The sequence below is a fragment of the Aphidius gifuensis genome, linkage group LG2 (genome assembly GCF_014905175.1).
Source record: "Aphidius gifuensis isolate YNYX2018 linkage group LG2, ASM1490517v1, whole genome shotgun sequence".
Classification (NCBI taxonomy): domain Eukaryota; kingdom Metazoa; phylum Arthropoda; class Insecta; order Hymenoptera; family Braconidae; genus Aphidius; species Aphidius gifuensis.
Genome location: NC_057789.1, coordinates 26,770,900 through 26,794,103, shown reverse-complemented (window position 1 = coordinate 26,794,103; position 23,204 = coordinate 26,770,900). Strand labels below are relative to the sequence as shown.

The following is a 23,204-nucleotide window of genomic DNA, read 5'->3' as shown; positions in this document are numbered from 1 at the left end:
TTCAAAATAAAATTATTAAAAGAAAATATGATTAAACTCGTGGAAAATCAATTATTTGAAAGGAAAAAAAAAATGCACCATCTCGAGTAATTTTAAACTCGCACAAAAATAAATGAAACAAAAAATAATAACAAATATGAATGAAGATAAAAATGAAAATGAGAATGTTTGCCAAGTGACTGATATGAATTTCTGTTCTTGGACACAAGATTATTTAAAAAAATACAAAATGAATGAAAAAGTGAAATATAAATTTAAGAAATAATAAATTAATAAAGCATGCCCGAAAAATAAATAAAAAAAACATCAAGTTCATTAATCAATTTGATAATATATTAGTTGATTAAATTATTTAAATAAACACGCAAAAAAATTTAACACAAACAATGATTATTATTAATATTTAATAAAATGAAAATAAATTTTAAATAGAAATGATAAAAATAAAATCAGGGCGCACACATTTAACACAAAACAAAGTTTTTAAATAAACACACTATTGTGTTTTTTTTTTTTTTTTTTCATTTCTTTTTTTAATCATATCGTTATTTATTTTGTATAAACATCTTTGCCATATATAAGCTAACATAAAATCCCAAATTGATGATTATTCAAGAGAAAAAAAATATGTAAAATTAAATTTTAAAAAATTCAATTAATTAATTTTAATTTCCAATTTTTTTTCGTCTATTAATTGACAAATTTATGATTTTTTTTTTTATTATATAAAAACAGATGCTGTTAATCTGTCATCTCTTCTGTCTTTTGATGAAAATTTAAATTACAAAAAAATAGCAAAAAAGATAAAGAGAAAATAAAAAAAAATAAAGAACCAAAAACAAGTAATGAAAAATACTTAAAAACAATTAATTTCTTGTATTTTTTTTTCTGTAAATTGTATAATTTTTTTTTTTTTTTTATTGCTCCCCTTTACTTTGTCTTTATAAAACAAATTTAAAAAAATAAAAACTTTTCACGTTTTTGTCAAAACTAGATGTTTAATCGAAAAACTAAAATAAAAAAAAAAAATAAACAAACAACTGTGTATGCATTTAAATGAAAAAAAAACTAAAAAAAAAAACAAAAAAAAAAAAAAAATTGTAATAATATTAATGATAATGATGATTGTAATTTATAAATATTAATATTTAATATGTAAGTATTGTAAGGTGTCGAATTCACAGTTTAAAAAAAAATAAATCGCGTCAAAATATGGCTGGAGCACGAAAAAAATAAAAAAAAAAAAAGAAAAAAAATAATAATATGATAAATGGATATTTGTAAAACCCTTAAGAACGTTTTTCATTTTTATTATTAACAAAAATATAAAAAAAAAAAATATATAAAAAATTAAAAATAAAAAATACAAAAAACATCAATCTTTTTATTTTATAATTAAAAATAAAAAAAAAAAAAAGATGTGTTATTTTGTTTTTTTATTTTTTAAAAAAATAAATCGAAATATAATTTCATTTTTAAAACAAAATTGCACTGCGATCAAATAATTCTGAAATGAAGAAAAAACCAAGTAAAAAAAAAAAAAATAAATAAAATATAAATCCTCACATCCTTTTCATTATCTGTCTAAAAAAAAAAATTAAATTTAAAAAACAGATAATGAATATTTGCAAAACAAAAACAATCACAGTTAATTTACTGTGAAATAATTTATAATCATTTTTTGATAACTATCTTCTAACTAATAATCGCTTTAATCGTAAATTCCTAATATGTGTTTAAAAGAATTCTGCCAACTGAGAATGAGATGAATGAAATAATAATAAAATAATAAATAATTTAAAAAAATTAATAATAATGTACCAGTCATGTGAATGTAGCGAAATATTTTTCCTTTTCATTTGCCCTTTATCACCGCCATTTAAAATATAAACAAAAAAAAAAAATCTCGGCACAATTTAATAAAAAAAAAAAAATAAATAAAATTGCATCTTAGAAGTTAACAAAGAAATAAACTTAAAAAAAATACGAGATCTGTAATTTTTTGTATCTTTTAAATCGTGACCTTTTGTACTTTAATCACGACGTCAAAAAAAAGTTTAAACAAAAATATATTATCGTTCTTTTAATTCATTCTTCATAAAATCATTAATATAATTTTACTCTTTCTTTTAATTTCATTATTGTTATTGTTATTATTAATATAATTATTTTAATCTGTAAACTTAAGTAATTTTTTTCACAAAGATCAAAGAGTAACTGACGATACTTTAATAAACATTTCAAACAACAAGTTATAATAATAATAATAATGATAATAATGAAAAGAAAAAAAAGAAAATATTTAAATTAAACGCGAAATTTTTAGATGATGAAAAAATAAATTAAATTGTGAGAGTTAAATTTGATGAAAATATTGATGAATGGAATTTAAAATAAATGAATAAAAAAAACAAAAAAAAAATCGTTATTCTGTATCTAGTCATAGGAGGCATATGCAGAAGAAAAAAAAAAAGAAAATAATATGAAAATTAATAATTACAAAACTGGTTTTTTTTAGATTTAATTATTATTAAATTATTAACTTGTAATTTTTATTATTATTATTTTTATTTCTATTTTATAAAATTATTTTAAGGTTTTTTTTTTTTTTTCTTGCTATTATTTAAACCATGAATATTTAATTATTAATATTTATAATTTAATAATTTTTTTTTTCTTTTTATATGGTTAAATATCTAAATAGTATTTAGTTTTATTTCAATAATTTATAATTTATTAATACACACAATAATCGTATTTAAATAAAAATGAAAAAAAAAGGAGAATTTAAGTGAACTTTTTTTTTTTTCTATTAGTTATTATTTTAAAAATAAATTTAAAAAAACAATTGATTTTATATTTTAAAAATAATAATGGAAAATTAATTTTTCCACATTTATTATTATTTTTTTTTGCAAATTAAATATCAATAATTTTATTTTCAAACATTTATCAAAATGAGGGATCAATATTTTTGGATTTTAATTTCAATGAGATTGTTGGCTGGATTATAATTTAAAAATAAAAATATATAGATATAAAATACTTTTGAAAAAATTCCCTCTCAATTTCCCTCGAAAAAAAAAAATAATAATAATAAAATCAATTATCTGATTAAAAAATAAACAATCATTTAGAAAACGATTTGTTGAAAAATATAAAATAATTCATATTTTTAACTTGTAATTAAATTACATTAATAAATTATAATTAATTAATTAATAATAATAATTTTGAAGAGAAAAAACAAAACAATTTATAAAACAATTTAATGATAGTTGACAAAAAAGTATACTCAAATAAAAAATAGTTGAATGTACCAATTGAATGAAATATAATTTTTAAATTCAAGCACAATTTATTTGAATATTAATTATCATTTGCTTGAAAGACTTGAAATTAATTAATAAAAAAAATAACAGCAACAAAATAAGTCAAACTTTATTGATATATAATTATCCCTTTTATTATTTTCAAAATATTATAAATTAATAGTAATGAATTTATCTGAAATTTTATATACAAAATAATATTATTTATTTACTATTATTAATTTTGCTATTATTATTATTATCATTTATAATTGTTTAAGATGAAATTAAAAATAAAAAAAAAAGTATTAAGAGCTATTTTATAATTGTTTTACTATTATCATAGCTGTCTAATTAGTAATTGTAAATATTTTTTGAATTTTCGAATACCAATTGATTAGGGAGACTTGATTGCTGTTGAAAATTTATTTAGATTGAGTGAAACTACCTGGACAACTTCTTCATGGCTTTGCTGATTTGCGAGGTTTTGTTTTTGTGATTTTATAAATTATTTTAAATAGTGCATAACATCTTTCAAGATATATACAACACAGGAAGTTTGAATGTTATTTAAATGTATGAATAAAAAAACATCACAAAGTAGAATTATTTATTGTTAACTTATCGTTTGTTATTCAAGAAAATAATCATCAATTTAAACAAAATAAAAATAGTATAATAAATATAAAAATAGTATATGAAATTTAAAGTCTCTGGGACATGAAAATTTATTCAATTATTTATAAATTTTTACATGATTTATAATAATTTGATAGAAACATTATTAGGAAAATTCAATTTCAAATTATATTGATGATTGAATATTGAAAAATATAATAATAATTGTAAGACAAATTAATAATTAGATAATTTATGCTAATTTTTTTATTTCTTTTAAACCCCTTTTGATTCAGGGTCACTGCATTATTATTTATTTACATTTTATCTCATCTTTTCTTATTTTTTTTTTATTCATTTTTGCAAACCAATAGCCTTGAATTACATATGAGATCTTCTAATGCTATATTCTGAATTTAATTTATCATCTACCTACTTGATAAAATAAAACAAAAAAATTTCTTTAATTTATTTTATTTCCGCTGGGTAATTTTTTTTTTTTTTTCTCAATAGTTATTTAATCATCTAGAACAAAATTTTGAGAAGAAAAAAAATTACCAATTATTTAAAAAATTAATTAATAATAAATAAAAATAAATAAATATAAAAATACTTAAAAAAAAGAAAAAAAAAATAATAATAATAGTTTTTTGTTAAATTGTAATTTTATAAAACAAAAAATATATATTAAAAAAAAAAAAAATTCACCTTAAAAATAAATAAATTTATATATATTATGAAAAAAGTACCGTTATTTTACAAGCACATCTTTACCAAAGAAGTGATAGCAAATTTAAATATATTTCATGTCAGCAGTGTTTATATATATATATTCTTTTTTATTATTATATTTATTTATTTATTTTTAGTCCTTAAAAAATATCCTTCAAATATATAGCCACGAATTTAGAGCAGTAAATTTTTTGAATTTATTTTTGTATTTTTTTATTGATAGTATCATTTAACGACACGTGTTGAAGATAATAAACGGTGAAAGGAAAAAAACATCATTGCCGAATAATAATGAAATAATTTAAATTAAATTTCGGTCACTCGAACAATTTTTTGTTTACATTATTATTGTTTACGGCGTTTAAAATTGCATCATTTTTGTTTATAAATACAAATGATATATAAAATTATAAAATTAAATTTTTAAAAACAATAAATAAACCATGAAAATTGGGTATATCATACAATACAAATTTAATTATTAGAAAAAAAAGGACCAAGTATTATATGGTACTTGAAAATATAAGAATCTATTTTCAAATATTTTAAATTATTTGAAATTTGTCAAGCAAGTAGAGACAGGCTCGAGCTTTTGTCGAAAAAAATTCCCATCGTGGGCCAAGCATTATTTATTGTTGAAAAAATATAAACCCCTCTTTTCAATTTTTTATTTTTGTTCCAAATTAAATTTCTGGAGTCAATTAAATGCTAATAAAATAATACAAATATATTTTATAATCATTGCATAAGTCGCAGCATCAAGAAAAGAATTTTCGACCTCAATAAAATGACAAAAATACAACAGAAATTTCATTCGTCATATATTATAAATTTTTTTTTACAATATATCAGTCAAATAATAAATTTGCATAGTATGAAAATTTTTTTATCAAGTCTAGAAAATATTTAAACATCGATGATAGTCATATTATCTTTTTAAAATGAATTTTTTGTTTTATAAATAAAAAATATTCATAAATGTACCTGCTGATGGAAAACCAGGTAGAGAAAATATTTTTTTTTTTTTTTAAACTGAAGAAGACAATGTTGCTTTACTTATAATATATAAATAAATATATAGAAAAAAAATAATCACCATGCATGACCCACGACAGTCCATAAAAATCAGCATAGATTGACATCAGAATTTTTTTGGAAGATTCTTTTTTTCTCTTAAATCATTCCATTCGATTATTTTTTAAAATTCAAATATTAAAATATTTCTATTCTATGGAGAAAAAAATTTAATATAAATTATCATATACTGCATAGTAATATTATTTTTTTTTATTATAAACAATCAACTTTGTTATTAAATATTTTTAATAATTTTTTTTGCACAAAATTTCATGAAAAAAAATGAAGTTTTTTTGTTAAAAAAAAAAACAATTAATAATTATTAAAATATAATATTTATAATTTCATATTTTACAGTGTTAAATTTATAAACTTTTGCTGGAAAATTGTTGGAAAATAATAAAAAAAACCATCTACTAAAAATGAAAGAAAGAAAAAGTAAAAAAAAAAAAAGTGATGGTCAAAGAGATGTGTCACATTCATTCATGGATCTCCAGACATGAATGTTTTTTTTTTCTCTTTTTTATCTTTAACATATATTTTAAAAACGAAAAATCACTTTTAGTTTTTCACACTATAATGTATTCATGATTTTAAATATATTATTTATTTTCACTTTGAATTTCCTGTGAGTTACGGAAGTCAAGGGCATATCGATAAAATTTTATACATCAAATATCGATCACTGTGTTTGTCATATTATACATTTTAAAATTTAAATAAATAATTTTTTTTTTTATTTATAAACAACAATATATCAAAATATACATTTTATTATTATTATTTTTTATTTACTTCCCATATATAAATCTATGGAATACTCCATGATCTGATCAATCAAATTTAAACTCATTTTTACCGTTCGATTTACAGAATTTTATATATTTTATATATTATTTTTTTTCATAAACACATACTTGTATAAAACAGAATATTAATGATTAAATCAACACGTGTGTAATATATTTTTTTCTACGTGCAAATTTATAACAATAATTTTTGTAAATTAAAAAAGAAACAAATATTTATTTTTTTAAAAATATTTTTTTATATATTTTTTGAAAATTAATTAATCAATTATGATTGTAAGTAGAAATTAATAAATTATTTCATTTTGAAAATGATGATTTTTAATATATTAGTTTATTATTTAAATTTTATGTAGTGGAATCTCTGAATGATCAAGGTGACTTCGGTCAAGGCCAATGTCGTTGTTACTTGTTGGTGAATGCAGGCGAAAGGATAACTTTCCGCATTCACAACAAGTTCTTAACCCAATATATACACGTAAAATTAATGCTACTACTGTCATTTGAACCCGGAAATTAATAAGTAATATAATCCATTAAAAAATATATATATATTTTTAAAATTTATGATGATTTATAACAACTACAATAATTTTTATTAAATTAATTATAAACTTTGTCTTAGAAAAAATAAAAAACACAAAGAAATGATAAAAGAAATTTATTTATTTATTATTTTATTAAACTATAAAAATGTGAATAGAAAAAAGCTTTGAATTGTTATTCAAAATAAAAATTGCATCCCTATGGTAATATGTATAAAAAAAAAAAAAAAAGAATCTGTCCAGTGCACAATTTTGATGCAACGACACATATTTGGATTTCAAATTATTTTACCATTTTATGATGATTGTTTATTCTTATGTATTCTCTTCATAATAAAAAACTTTTTTTCTAATCTTTTTTTGAATTTTAAACCATTGATTTTTATTTTTTTATTGATACAAAAAAGGATATGAAAAAAAAATAAATTTTAAAATAAAAAATAACTGAAAATGTATATGTCCTTTTGATTTTATTTTTGATCCTTTTAATCAATTCAAATATAAATAAAATTTATTTGAAATTCAATTCAGTAAGATAAAATTATTTAGAAAAAAAAAAAAAATATATATTTAGTATACATTTTGTATTTCTTGTATTTTTAATGATATTATTTTTTTGTCCCAGTACTTGGTCATGACCCTCAAAACCCGTTAAACACCATGGTATATTTATTCTAATGCCATAACCACTGAAAATAAATTCAAATTGTCGTAGGTTTTAAAAAAAATATTGAATAGTAATTTTTAAAAATTTAAAAATACGTAATCACTTGGAAATAATTATTTCTATGACGTTAAACATTAGAAAAAGTGTGTCATTAAATGTTCTTAATTTAAAAATTGCATCATTTAAATTTTTCATTAATAAATTAATTTTTATATCAAAATATATTTATTTATAAAATTTAGCTACTTATTTATACAAAAGATAATATTTTAAACAATAAAAAAAAAATTATCATTTGCTAAAAAAAATTAATTTATATTCTATTAAAATTTAATTAAAAAAAATTAAAATGATCATTTCGAAATTTAGAATTTTCCAGACGCTGTCTTTTATTTTAGGTCAAATTTTATCATTGAAATCTCTAAGCATGCATTCACATATATGATTTTCTACTTTGTAAATTTAGAAAAATAAAAAATGCAAAAAATTCCATTACATAAGAATTTTTATAGACAATGAAATAATAATATTCCACTTCATGACCCAAATATATTTTTCCATTGTTTATGTTGTTCAAAAAAGTTAATTTAATTATTTATTTCAATCAAATAGTATTTAAATATGCAAACCAAAATTAAATTAAATTATCAATAAAAAAATATTTAAAATACAATTGTTACAATTTAAATAATAACTCGTAATCTTTTTTAAACTGGACTACTTTAATAAAGAAAAAAAAAAAATTCAAAAATATTACAGTCTGAAGTTCAAAAAAATTATCATAAAGTATGTCTCGCCAATATTCAAATATTCATTGGAAATCTTACCAACATCGGTACATCAATAAGAATTTATTTAGACCTTGATTTTGGCATCAGCACTCAGGCCATCATGTCTAGCATAATCGATGTATCACCTAACAAATAATATACTAAATTTAACATTTTTTTATACACCATTCAATACCATTTACCATAAAAAAAAAAAACTTATCTTTAACTCTTATAAATTTTTCTAAGGTCATATAATTTTTTTTTTTTTTTTTCATTTAAATATTATAATTTTGCATTTAAAAAAAAAACATAATAATAATATAATAAAACATTTAAAAAAGAGGTCAATTTATTGGGTCACCTACATACAAAAAAAAAAAAATTTAAATATATTCATTATTGGTAAAAAGAGAGAGAAAAAAAATTAAGAAAATTTAATTTTTAACAAATAATAATTTATAATAAATATTGGATATTTTTTTTTTTTTTTTGTTATTAATTGTAGTTTTTTTTTTAAATTTTGAATTTAGATTTGTTTTTTTGGTGGTAATAGTTATTTTTTGTTTAAATTTTTTTAATTAATTTTTGAAAATTAAAAAGGGAGAATTAACGGAAAGGGAAAATTGAAATGCAAGGTGGTTTTTATTTATTTATTTTTTTAATACGCAATATAATGTCAGACAGCAAAAGTGAGTGAGTGTAATACCGTTATATATATACTCAAAACTTGTTTACATCTTTTCATTTTTTTACCGCTAGTTTTTCTGTAATTTTTTAAAAACATGATAAATCCATGTAATTTTATATGCAAAATATATTACCTAAATAATTACGTCATCTTTAAAAAATTCTCATCTTCAAAAAAAATAATAAAGTTTTTTTTTTATTTTTTTAAAAATCATTATTTTAAATTAAATATTTAAAATATATTTTAGTTTAATTTTTTGTTGAATTATTTTTTTATTGTAAATGATAATTCATGTTATTTATAAATATTTTTTTACTTTTTATTTTACATTTTTTTTTATCTAATCGTTGAGGTAGGTTATTACTTTGTAATAATATTTTCTTATCAATTTTTAACTTTCAAAAATAATTATTGGAAAAACCTACTGATTTTGTTGTTTTATATTTTTTTTAAATTTCTATTGAAATTTATAAATGATAAAGCAAAGTAGTCAGTGTCCCGAATATTTTTTTAATTACTTGTGGTAAAAAAAAAGACAGTAGACAAAAAAAAAAAAGACAAATAAAGTTCAATACCCTGTTAATTGATTTTTTTTGAATATTTTTCTATTCAAGGTTGGTCATAAATACTGACCAACTAATATTTTCTAACAAACATGATAAAATATTAAAATATTAAATAATCATTTTTAAAAAAAATTATATTATCAGTGTTATTAACACCGTGAACTAGACAAAAAATAATAATATTAAAAATTATATTTATAAAATATTAGAATAGAATTATTCTCTGATACCGCCATATAAAATAAAAATAATTAACTAATTTCTTTTAGTATAAGTTTCGAATTTCGTTAATCAACGTCTGACTAAATATATTATATTTAAAAAAAATAATTGTCAATAATAATTTGCAAGTAAAAAAAATAGTGAAAAAATAAAAAACAAATTTAACATTTATATAATTTAAATTTTTTTTTTAATTTGATCAATTTGATGGGCTCATTAACTTGATAAAAAAAAATCAGTAAAATTAAATACTTGGTAATTTTAAAAAATACGAAAAGTAGGCCAATGTTTACGCACGTATACCTTTACTACGTATTCTGTGATGTGATAAACATTTTCCTTTAAATCTCTTTACATGAAATTTATTTCCGGGGTCAATAGAAGCTTCTCGATCACACACTTACGTCATACAATAATATCCAACAAAATTCCATAATAAAACTTGGCTAATATAAAAAATAATAATACAAAAAAATTTATTTAAATAAATCAAACATCCAATTTAAAATTACATATTTTTCATTTTAAAATTAAAACAAATAAATTAAGTAATTCACCTGTAAGAGCAAAAAAGATTTATTAAATTTCTTTTAAAAAAGATAAGAAAATTAAAAAAAAAAAAAAAAAAAAAAGACAAGCTAAAATTATAATCATGTTAAAAATCTTATCAACAAAAAAAATCAGTATATATATTTACGTATGGTCAATAGAAAATTAAATCAATCGATTTATTCTATTTCCTATCTTTCTCATCATCAAACATGCATTTTATATATTTAAATTGAAAATTCATATGTGTCCTCTCTAGACACATTTTCTCCCCCAACATTATTATATTTTTTTTTATCTATTTCATTCTATTGTAAAAAATCTGTGTAATAAAAAAAAAACGGTAATACCACCATCAATTTGACCAATACCAATATATAAAAGAAGAAAAAAAAAAAAAATAAAAATAAATATATATAGCACAGAGTTCTTCATGTCATGTTGTGAATTTTTTCTTTAAAAAAAAAAAAACGTTGAATCCATATGTATGGGGTATAAGGTAGCTGATAAAAGTGCTGACTACATTGGGAGGCGTATATAAGATCCGTGTCTCAACATCTGATCCTCAGATCAAGTTCGATCAGCAAACAGATCGATTCAAATAGCTCAAATAAATAAATTTTATTTAAAACATAAATTAAATAAATATTTTTAAAAAATTTTTACAAGTGAATATATTATTATTATTTAAAAATAAATTTAAAAGTGAAAAATTTGTGTTAAAAATGTCTCAAATAACAATGACTGGATCAATTGTCATTGAAACAACAAAAATGATGGGAACAATTGTCATTGGAACAACAACATATTTTTTAATATTTGCATCATTAATTGCATTATTATTATTATTTATTGATCATAATAAAAATAAAAATAAAAACTTGACAAATTCATTGATAATTGATAGTAATAATAATGTCGATGATGATGATGATGATGATGTTGTAATGAAAAATGAGATGTTACCTGAACCACCTGGACCAAAACCATGGCCAATAATTGGATCACTTGATATACTTGGAAGATATGATGTACCATACAAAGCATTTGGTGAACTTGCTAAAGAATACAATTGTCAAATAATTAAATTAAAACTAGGATCAGTACCATGTGTTGTTGTCAATGGTCTTGATAATATTAAAGAAATTCTTATAACAAAAGGACCACATTTTGATTCACGACCAAATTTCGTACGTTATAATTTATTATTTAGTGGTGATAAAGAAAATTGTAAGTATTTTAAATTTGAATTTATGATTTTTTTTTTTTTTTTTGTGAGTAAATTTATTTATTTGGCGTTTTTTTTTTTTTTTTAAATTGCAGCATTAGCATTTAGTGACTGGTCAGAAATGCAAAAAACACGTCGTGAAACATTGCGAATTCATGCATTTCCACGTGCATTTACTAAAAAATATCATCAATTAAATGGAATAATAACAAATGAAATTGATACATTATTAAATTATATTGATATTAAAAATACTCATAGAATAACAACAAAAACAATGATATTACAAACATGTGCAAATATATTTACAAATTATTTTACATCAAAAACATTTGAATTTCATGATAAAGAATTTCAAAAAATTGTTATTAATTTTGATAAAATTTTTTGGGAAGTTAATCAGGGTTATGCTGCTGATTTTATGCCATTTTTAATGCCATTACATAAATTAAATATGAAAAGAATGGCAAATTGGACACATGAAATACGTGAATTTGTTGAAAATAATATAATAAATACAAGAAAAAATAATTGGACAGATGTTATTGATGAAAATGATTATGTTGATTGTCTTATTAATCATGTTAATACAAATACTCAACCAATTATGTCATGGGATACAGCATTATTTTCACTTGAAGATATACTTGGTATGTATGATTTAATAATTAAATATTTATTTATTTATTTGTAATAATTTATATATAATATTTATTTAAATTTTTCATTTATGTCTTCATCAGGTGGTCATGCTGCTGTTGGTAATTTTTTAATGAAAATATTTGGATATTTAGCAACAAGAAAAAACGTACAAATAAAAGCACAAATCGAAATTGATGCTGTTGATATTTCTGGTAGAAATGTTGGATTAGAACATCGTAAATCAATGCCTTATACTGAAGCAATACTTTTAGAAACAATTAGAATTATTGCCAGTCCAATTGTACCACATGTTGCAAGTCGTGATAGTTCTGTTGCTGGTAAAAATTATTTTTATATTTAATTCAAAAAACATTGTGCTTTTATTTCTAACGAAATTAATTAATAATTATTTGTTTCTTTTCTTTTGTTTAACAGGTTACAAAATTGAAAAAGATACATTTATTTTTCTTAATAATTATGAATTAAATATGTCAGAGGATTTATGGAAATCACCAGGTGAATTTATACCAGATAGATTTGTCGTTAATGGAAAAATATTAAAGCCAGAATTTTTTATTCCATTTGGAGGTGGAAGAAGATCTTGCATGGGTTATAAATTAGTACAATATTTAAGTTTTTCAATTTTAGCTAGTGTTTTAAAAAATTATACAATTATGCCAATTAAAGGACAAAGCTATAATGTACCAATTGGAAATCTTGCTCTGCCTCAAACGACATTTGATTTTGAATTTATCAAACGATAAATTATTTATAGACTAATTTTTTTTTTTTAATTCTAATTTAAAAATCCAAAGATTAACTACAAAAAAAAAAAGAAAAAACAGAACTGGTTGTAGTTAAAAGTTTAGATTTTAAATTCAAAGAAATTATTAGTTTTATATTTAGAAAATTTAGTTTTTATTTTGTTATTATTTCTTTTTTTTTTTTTTACTCACGATGTTTCTTTTTGATAAGAAAGAATTGACTGATCTCATTAAAAAGTATTTAAGTCAAGCCAATAATATTTGTGTTATACTATGATAAAATTTTCTTATTGATATTTAATTTATATTATTAAAATAGATTAATTATTTCATTGATTCATAAAAATTTATATTGTTGATTTTTTTTGTTTATTTTTCATATCATTCATTAATTGTTACAAATTAGTCAATTAATATCAAATAATCTAATTTTTTTTAGAGTCAATTTGTTGCTCTATTAATTAATTTATAATATATATTTAATATTAATATAAAATACAAAATAAAAAATAATTTTATCTGAATTTTTTGAATTTTTATTTAATCAAAAAAAAAAAAAACCAAATTAACAAATTATTTTAATTATTTTTAATAATGAAAATTTAATATTGCATTGTGTTTATAAATCTTGAAAAAGTAATCAATATTTTTGATTGGTTATTTTATTAATTTATTATTGAATGAATTTTTTAAAGTGAATAATATAAAAGGTAAGAATAATCGCCTATCCAATATTTGCTCGGTGCTCGTAAAGCAAGATGAGTATGTCCAGATTCTCTCCACCAGTCAGCTGTGTTCATGTAAAATACATTAGTTTCCCAATCAAAAAAGGTAGTTCTATACTCATGAATAATTTGCCAATATTTTCCCATCCACTGTTCTTCTTGAGTTCTATAACTATCCATGCGAGTAATGATTTCTGGCAAAATTCTGAATGCACAAACTATCGATTGACGATCTTCAAACTTCTTTAGTATTGGATTACGAGGACTAATATACTCAATTCCAGTTTTACAAGTATCGATATATTTATCTAATTGAATTGAAATATCAAAATTATCAGCATTTGATGAAGTTGATATATAAATAAAGCATAAATTAGTTGGACCCCGAGACGTAAGGACATGAATAATCTCACTCGGTTCGTCGTCTTTTATTGGACAATCTTTAGCACTACGTGGTATTTCTTCTATTGAAATAATAATTTAAAGTGTCAATTTTATTATTTAAAAATAAATTAATAATATTGTCTTACCACATTCATCATCATCCGAAATATCAGATGTTAACAATAAACCAGGCAAATTAATGCAAAAAAACAGTAGTAAAAAATACTTGTTCATTGTTATTTTGTCGCATAACAATACAGAGTTAATTGATTTAAAAGAAAAAAATATTCTTTTTTTTTTTCAACAAATAAATTGACTTTATCAGGATGAACTGTCGTTGACAACTAAAATCAATATGATGACTTGTCAATGACACCAGGTGATGAAGAACGTGTCGAAATATGATTGGTTTATTTTACAGTGATCAAATAATAATCAAAATTAATTTAAAAAAAAAAAACGACTTTCAATAGAATTTAAAAAAAATAAAATTTTAAATGATAAGATAAATTTTTAATTAAAAAAAAATCTTGTAATGAAGGTGAATATATCATGATTAAAATATTAAATTTTAAATTTTAAAATGATAAATATTTAAAATTAGTTTTCTTATCAACAAAAAATTATTTTATTTTAAGAAAAAAACACGACAAACTTTTATAAATTATTTATTTATTAAAACAATGCATTTAATTATTAAAAATAATAAATTGAATTATTGTAATTACTTTAGAACTTATAGTCAGTATCAGAATATTCCCAAGTTACTATTGATGGTCGTAAAAAGAGAAAATTATATTTATTATCTCTCCACCATTGAGCTGTGTTCATGAAAAATGCATAACTATTTACACAAAGTCTACCTTCTTTACACGAGTTTAATATTTTCCAGTCTTTTCCTAAATATTTAAAACCTCGTGTTTCTTCCAATTTTTCAATAATGTTTAGATGAATTCTAAATGAACATATAACTATAGCATCATCTTTTACCGATGTTATTTTTGGATTTTCAGGATCTACGTAGCCGATTCCTGTATCACATACATTTGAATCTTTTGTAATTTTTAATTTTACATCATAATCATCATCTTCTTCTGGAGAGGCTAATATAACTAAAGAACAGCTGTCAGGAAGACCCCACCTCGAGATGACGCTGATAGTTTTAATCGATTCAGCAGATAATTCACAGCTATCATCAATATTTCGATAGCCTATTATCAATATTATTATTAAAATGAAATTTTAAATACTTTAAATAGTTATAAATTCTTACCAATTGAAATATTTTTTGCTGCCAAGTTGATGCAAAAAAAAATTATTATTAAATACTTGTTCATGCTTTATGTGGATTATTTATTTAAAAAAAAAAAAGATGGTTCAATTAAGTTAAACACACAGTTTATTAAATTATCAATAATTTGGTTTTTTTTTTTTATAAAATTGACTTGAGCAGTTTGAAAACTGTCGATAAATAAATCAACTCAATTTTCGTTGACGATTACAATCAATTTTATAAGCTGATTTTTTGTACCCGAACAATAGTCAAACGAAATAATAATAAAAAAAAATAATAAAGATAAACATAACGTTTGATGACGAATTGACTTAATTTTTTTTTTTTTTTTTTTTCTATTTGCATTTGAAGGTTTCATTTAAAAATATAAGGAAAATAAAATAAAAAATTTATGAATTAAATTACAAAAATTAAATATTTCTCAACATAGAAAAAAATTTATTTAATAAAAATAATAAAAAAAACTAATTTACAATTATTAAATACTAGATTTTAAAATGGTAAATATTTAAAAATAGTATTCTTATCAACACGCACACACAAAATTATTTTATTTGTCGAAAAATAATTTTTTAATTTCGTTGAGGAATAAAAAAAAGAAAAACACAAGACAAAATACTAAATAAAAATTATTAATTTATTAATAATGTATATTCATTTAATTATTAAAAATAATAAATTAAATTATTATTGCTAGAAATTAATTTAGACGTGATAATCAATAGCTGAATATTCATGCCAATAAAACATTGATGCTCGTAAATCAAGATAATTATATTTTTCTTTTTCCCACCACTCAACTGTGTTCATGAAAAACAAATTAGTATTTAAACACGTTTTAAAATTAGCCTGGCACAAGTTTGTTATTTTCCAGTATTTTCCAAAATATTTAAAACCTTGTGTTTTTTCCAATTTTTCAATGATGTTTAGGTAAATTTTGAATGAGCAAATAACTACGCCATCATCTTTTACCGATGTTATTTTTGGATTTTCAGTATCTACATACTCGATTCCTGTATCACATATATTTGAATCTTTTGTAATTCTCAATTGAATATCAAAATCATCATCTGCTTCTGGAGAGGCGGATATAAGTAATGAGCAGCTATCAGCAAGACCATGATTCGAGATGACATTGATAGTTTTAAATGATTCATCAGATATTTCACAGCTATCATCAATTTTCCGGTAGCCTATTATCAATATAATTATTAAAAATAAATTTCAAAAATCAATACTTAAGATTAGGATTGTTTTTCTTACCAATTGGTTCTTTTGCCGTCAAAAAATCACATAAATTAATGCAAAAAAAAATTATTATTAAACACTTGTTCATGATTTTATTTATTTAAAAAAAAAAAAAAAGTAGATTAATTAACTTAAACACACAGTTAATTAAATTATAAATATATTAGTTTTTTTTTTTTTTTTTGACTTGATCAGTTGGAAAGCTGTCAAATAAATGAACTCAATTTTGGTTGACGTGTACAGTAAATTTGATGAGCTGCTTTTTCGTACACGTACAATCGTCAAACAAAATAATAAAAAAAAAAAAAAAAAAATAACCCAAAGATAACGTTTGATGACGAATTGGCTTAATTTTTTTTTTTTTTATTTTTTTTTCCTACTTGCATTTGAAGGTTTCATTGAAAAATATACTAAAAATAGAATAAAAAATTAAAGAACAAAAATTAAATATTTCAACATAAAATAAATTCAAATATTTATTTAATAATAACAAAAAAAAAAAATTTAATTTACATAATAAAGTAGTATTTAAAATGAAAAAAAATTATCTCTTATCTGATATGATTGTAATATTATTATTATTATTTAATGGAATAATTTTTTCTTCATCAATAATATCATGTTGTCTATTTTTTTTAATTGAAAATAGCTGATCAATGTCATTGAGTGTTTTTCCTTTTGTCTCGGGTAAAAATAATATAACAAATATTGTACCTAACAATGACATCAATGCATAAAAACAAAAAACTCCATGTTTTCCCATAATATTAATCATGCCTGGATAAGTTTTAACACTTATAAAACTAAAAATATACGCGATGCATGTTGTTAGCCCCGATAAAACATCTTTAACTTTTGCTGGATATATTTCACCAACCATAGCAAATGGTAAACATAAAAATCCAATGGTACTCATAAATATATATGACATAATACAAATTGCTGGTATAACACCTTGATCATTAATTTTACAACCTTGATTTTTACTAAATAAATAAAGTGCCAATATTCCCATGAATATTGTCATTCCTGTACCCGACACAATTGACGGTACACGTCTTCCCCATTTTTTAGATGCACATGATACCAAAATAGCACCAATTAATCTCGTAAAACCAATTAATATTGCACCAATAAATGGATTAATTTCCATTCCAGCTTCAGTTGTTATATCAACAGCATAATAAACAATAACAAATATACCAGAAAATTGTTGAAAAAAAAAATACATAAGCATTATTATAAATGGTTGTAATGAACTACGTTTTTTTATATTATCAACAAGTGATTTTTTTCTATAATTATGTTGAGATTGTTGATGCTGTTTTGTATTTATTAATTCATCTGTAACTTCAGATGTTATTTGACAATTTTTTGGTATACCACGAAATTTTTTAATAATTATTTTAGCTTCATCAATACGTCCATGATCACGTAGCCACATTGGTGATTCTGGTATTGATAATAAAGTTAAAATAATTGCACTTGCAGGAAATAAACCACATAATAATGCAATCAGTCTCCAATTATCCTGAAATAATAAAAATTATATTTTTTATTTGTTTGTTAATTAATTTATTATGTTAATAATTACCTCAATAATATAACCAAATATGTAGACAATTAATATACCAAGTGCAATGGCAATACTACTCCATGTAACGACTGTACTACGCCATGCTGATTCAGTTATTTCAGCTGTGTAAACAGTTGCTGGTACTGATGCAAGACCAGTTGCAATACCACCAATTATTCTACCGACAATGAGATTTTCATAATTTGTTGACATGTATATTAAAAACCAGCCAATCAATGAAAATGTTGATGTTGTTAATAAACTCATTCTTCTTCCTTTTCGCATTATGAAACTTGATAATATACAACCAATTGGTGTACCAATTGCTGCTGCACTTGCTGAAATATTTTTCATGTTATATTTAATTTTATTTATCATATGTTTAATAATATTATTATTGATTTGCAATTACCAATCCAAGATACTTGATCATTATCGACTGTAAAGTTACTTCGACCTGATCTTAATGTTGGAATTATAACAGCACTGTATCCAAATCCCATTGCTGGTCCAAGTACTGAAAATGTTGCAAATAAACTCATAGTCATCTGTAAAAATAATACAAGAATTTTAAATTATAAAATTTAAATTTTATCATATAATTTAAACGCTATTAATTTTTTTTATATATTAGAAAATAAATTTTTGATTTTTTTTTTTTTTTTTTCGTTATGAAGAGTCAACTACCTTTTATTAATTTCATTAAATATTTTTTAATTTAATTTTATCACCAATGACTATGCTATATTTTATTATCATTACTAGAAATTTTTTTTTTATTTTTCGAAATGGCTTGTGGATTAAAATTAAAAAAATATATTCGTATTTTATTTGAATGCATAAGATAATTTTAAAATAGTTTAAACAGATTTTTTTTATCTGGACATCATGCGTTATCGAAATTTTCTTTTTCATCTGGATGTCATGCTTTGCCAAAACGTGTTTCAAGTTCTTATCTGCCATTCGCAACCTATGACTCATCTGCAGAGGGCGCAGTAAAGCACATAGAAAATAGAAAATCCTAGTCTGCGTCTATGGTATATAAAGGGCAGTCCTAGACGATTTCTAGTCAGTCTTTCTTCCGTTCGTGCCGCGTGATCATCCTTTAAAACGTTTCGATTCGTCGAGCTTGGTTAGAAAATTTCGAAACTACCTCGTGGTTGCTCGGAATGAAAAAAAGTTTAAGTATTTAATTAATTAAATAAATTCGTAGTTTTTTCGTTGGTTTGTCTTAGTTTTTTTGTTAATTTTTCTGTCGCTTAAATTTTGTTAAAAGTATTTAAAACTACCTCGTGTTTTTTCGATATAAAAAAAAAAAAAAAAAGTTTTGGTTATTTCGTCTCATTTTCGCGGAGTGAAATTCTTTTCTAATTTTTCCGTTCGTTCAGTTGGGTTAGAATTTTTTCGGAACTGCCACGTGCAGGCAACTTCGTGGTTTTTTTATTATAAAAAAAAAAGTGTTTAAATAATTGAATAGTGAATAGTGTTGGTTAAAAAAAAATGAAAAAAAAAATAATTTATAAAATTTTATATATTCAAAGTGTGAAGTAATCATAGTGCGTGATAGTGAATGATTACTTCAAAAAAGTGTAAAAGTGTATGAGTGTAAAAAGTGCCTTTTTGGATTAAGAACGAGTCATTCACTTGAAATTATCTTCATGGATTATTGCTGAGACATTTACCTGGACAATTTAATTGGATTATTGGAGATTTACCTGGACAATTTATTTGGATTATTGGAGATTACCTGGATACATTTGCTGTTTGCTGTAATAAGCTAAGTCCCTCTAGCCAGGATCCACAAAGTGTGAATAAAAGCCAGGATCGCGACTGGCTAGTTGTAATTATTAACCCATCCCGGAAAAGTGCTCTAATGTCCTTGAAGTTTCAAAAAATTGTTTCTATATTTTTTGAAACTTCTCGTCGTTCCCAAATTATTTTTTTTAGATTCATTTTGACTGTTGTTGTGAATTTTGATGCCAGATTAAATGGCGGTAGAGTAAAAGTCAAAATGTGTCGACCTTGTCTATCTCAAACAGAGTAGACGAGGGTGATTAGGATGTATTATTATCTATCGTGATAATTTATAATAGATAAATTATTACCCTTTTCCAATCGCGATGTATGTTAGTATGTAAGGTTTTTTTATTTGACATTATACGCACTTTTCCAAAAAAAAAAAAATTTGTTTCGTTTGAATTTTAAATACTGCTTGGAAATTGATTATAGAAATTGCTGAAACAAATAGTCAAGGGAAGAAGTGCAGGGAGGACAATGGACAATTCACAATTCCTAGACGATTGCTGAAGCAGATGGCCAAGGGAGGAAGTACAGAGAGGACAAGGGACGATTTCCAAAAGATTGCTGAAGCAGATGGTCAGTGATGGAGATGCAGAGGGACTAGGCAGTACATTGGACGATTGGTAATATGGTAATGGTAATATTGGTAATATTGGTAACTGTGTCTATGTTTAATTATTATTTTTTTTGTTTTTTGTTTTTATTTTTTTTAAACCCTTCGTACTTGCAGCTATAAGCGCAGTACGAATAATCCCAGCGATAAGCGCAGTACGAATACTTGCAGCTACATCCAAAATTAACGTGAAGTAATCATAGTGACTGATAGTGGCATAGTGAATAAAGTGTAAAAATGTCCTATCAAATAATAAATGATAGTGGCATAGTGAATAGAGTGTAAAAATGTCCTATCAAATAATAAATGATTACTTCCATATTATTTCCGTCGTATTTTTTTTATGCGTGTACTTGCAGCTAAAAGCGCAGTACGAATACTTGCAGCTGAGAGCGCAATGCGAAGATTTGCTGCTATGAGCGCAATCTAAATTTTTACAAACCGAAGCGAAATAGTTATAGCTGCAGCTATGACTTGCGAAATGCGTAATTTTATAGTGGAATAGGTCTATTGGAGAAACCACTCAAAAAAAAACGAGTCAAACGTCTTACCTCCTGGGTGACTTGGAAAAGACACCCGTAGAATTAAGAAAATAATTATTTATCTATGATTTTGTAATATATTAAAAAAAAAAAAATTTCTATTTGACAAATGTATATGAATTATTTAAAATATCATCAAACATATAATAAATTATAATAAAACACTAATATAATACAATTTTATACAAAATTTTTAAAAGTCAAATAATTTTTGAAAGTAACTAAAAAAAAAACCGGTTACTGGATTAATTATTTACTTTTATAAATATTTAATTTATTTATATTTTCAGAAGTTGAGACGAGGTCAGAGTTAATTCACAGCAAGATAAGCTTGAAAATATCAAGCCATAAACTTTGCAATCCCAAGATTGCACAGAAAACAAATAAATTTACAATATAAAATGAAAAAAAAAAAAAAAAATTATATCTCCAAACAAACAAACAAAAAAAAAAAAACTAAATAAATATCACCAAAAAAATAATTATTTTATTCCAGGAAATTTCCAAATTTATATTATCCCATTAATATTATCAATAAACAATTAATTATTATTATTTTTATAAACACAATGCTCTAAAAACTAAATAAAAAAAAAAAAAGAAATCTTCTGATAAACTCACCTGATAAATTAATCCATTCCTCCGTTGGATTTTAATTTCTTCCGGTGAACTTGGTTCAACCTAGTTTCAATAAAAAAATAAATATTTAATAAAGAAATACATAAATATTATATTTAAATAATAATGATTGAATAAATGACATTATTAAATCAATGTTTATATAATAATAATTATTATGCAATTTAAAATAAATCTCACAAATGACAAAGAATTTATAAATAAATTTTAATCAAGACGATCCGGAAGTTTTAAACACTTGTCATTTAACACTGTCATCTTAACAATAGACTTTGTTATTATTAATTATTCATAATTAAAACAAAAAGAAAATAATAAATTAAATATATAAAAATTTTAATAAAATTAAAGCAAATTTACCTTCATTTCTAAAATTTCCATTTGTTCATTAATCATATTATTAATTTGATGTGATAAAATTATTCCACTAATTGTGTAAAAAAAAAATAAATAATCCACTAAAATTATTGACTGATTAGATATCGTATAAAATGACGATTAAAATTTTTAAATAAAATAATTATCAGACACAAAAAAAAGCATAATTTCACTCATTATTTTTTTGAAGAAAATAAATTATTTTATTTATAATAAATAATAATGATTTTAAAAAAATCCACTAAGATAAAGAGACAGAAGTGTCTCTCATCAAATATTGATAAAGACTGTGTTTCATTGCTGAATCAAACCAATGGATACTCAGTCGAAAGTTATATGTTAAATAAAGATGATTATTTTAAAAATGAATAAAAATTTTTTATCTCGTTTAATGTTGTATTTGTGAACATATTATTATTAAATTCCAAAGTGGGAGATTCGAATGGCACAAGATCCAGTTATCGACTGACAAATTATAATCTGATAAAATTGCATTAAAAAAAATAATATAAAAAAGCAAACAATCAACATACAATCACAATGACTCATCTTGACAAAAATAATTTATTTTTTTATGATACTAATAGATCATTTCATAATGTTAATTAGCATCAAATTAAATGGCTTTATCAACAAGTGAATATAATATTACATTTTTTTTTTTTCTATCAATATTTCCCCAGTTTTAATTAATTGATTAATTATTAATTATTTTAATTATATTTTTTTTTTATTATTGCATGTATTGGTAGAGTACTTTTTTTGCATCTGTTGATTAAATTTTTTGATTTTTTTCTTTTTTTAATTCAGTTGA

General features: G+C 21.8%; 3 protein-coding genes across 3 annotated transcripts; 1 reads left to right on the top strand and 2 right to left on the bottom strand.

Annotated features, from left to right (window-relative positions):
- The first annotated feature begins 11,240 nt into the window (after positions 1 to 11,240).
- Positions 11,241 to 13,213, top strand: LOC122849933 (cytochrome P450 307a1-like). The gene is made up of 4 exons (XM_044148855.1): positions 11,241 to 11,787; positions 11,881 to 12,435; positions 12,529 to 12,765; positions 12,863 to 13,213. The coding sequence occupies exons 1-4, from the start codon at positions 11,283 to 11,285 to the stop codon at positions 13,189 to 13,191; spliced, it is 1,626 nt and encodes a 541-aa protein (XP_044004790.1). The 5' UTR covers positions 11,241 to 11,282; the 3' UTR covers positions 13,192 to 13,213.
- Positions 13,214 to 16,293: 3,080 nt separating this feature from the next.
- On the bottom strand, positions 16,294 to 16,970 carry LOC122849932. The gene is made up of 2 exons (XM_044148854.1): positions 16,858 to 16,970; positions 16,294 to 16,787 (listed from the first exon to the last, which is right to left on the bottom strand). The coding sequence occupies exons 1-2, from the start codon at positions 16,928 to 16,930 to the stop codon at positions 16,300 to 16,302; spliced, it is 561 nt and encodes a 186-aa protein (XP_044004789.1). The 5' UTR covers positions 16,931 to 16,970; the 3' UTR covers positions 16,294 to 16,299.
- A 222-nt stretch (positions 16,971 to 17,192) lies between these two features.
- On the bottom strand, positions 17,193 to 22,885 carry LOC122849931 (facilitated trehalose transporter Tret1-2 homolog). The gene is made up of 5 exons (XM_044148853.1): positions 22,373 to 22,885; positions 21,995 to 22,054; positions 18,831 to 18,966; positions 18,437 to 18,756; positions 17,193 to 18,373 (listed from the first exon to the last, which is right to left on the bottom strand). The coding sequence occupies exons 1-5, from the start codon at positions 22,406 to 22,408 to the stop codon at positions 17,387 to 17,389; spliced, it is 1,539 nt and encodes a 512-aa protein (XP_044004788.1). The 5' UTR covers positions 22,409 to 22,885; the 3' UTR covers positions 17,193 to 17,386.
- Between the last annotated feature and the right edge of the window lie 319 nt (positions 22,886 to 23,204).

Coding starts and splice junctions, on each gene's coding strand:
- LOC122849933 (XM_044148855.1), top strand. CDS start 11,283: ATGTCTCAAATAACAATGACTGGATCAATTGTCATTGAAACAACAAAA. Junction 11,788..11,880: donor TAGTGGTGATAAAGAAAATT/GTAAGTATTTTA, acceptor TTTAAATTGCAG/CATTAGCATTTAGTGACTGG. Junction 12,766..12,862: donor TCGTGATAGTTCTGTTGCTG/GTAAAAATTATT, acceptor TTTGTTTAACAG/GTTACAAAATTGAAAAAGAT.
- LOC122849932 (XM_044148854.1), bottom strand. CDS start 16,930: ATGAACAAGTGTTTAATAATAATTTTTTTTTGCATTAATTTATGTGAT. Junction 16,788..16,857: donor GACGGCAAAAGAACCAATTG/GTAAGAAAAACA, acceptor TATTGATAATAG/GCTACCGGAAAATTGATGAT.
- LOC122849931 (XM_044148853.1), bottom strand. CDS start 22,408: ATGATTAATGAACAAATGGAAATTTTAGAAATGAAG. Junction 18,967..21,994: donor GGAATGGATTAATTTATCAG/GTGAGTTTATCA, acceptor TTATTTTTACAG/ATGACTATGAGTTTATTTGC. Junction 18,757..18,830: donor TGATCAAGTATCTTGGATTG/GTAATTGCAAAT, acceptor AAAATATTTCAG/CAAGTGCAGCAGCAATTGGT.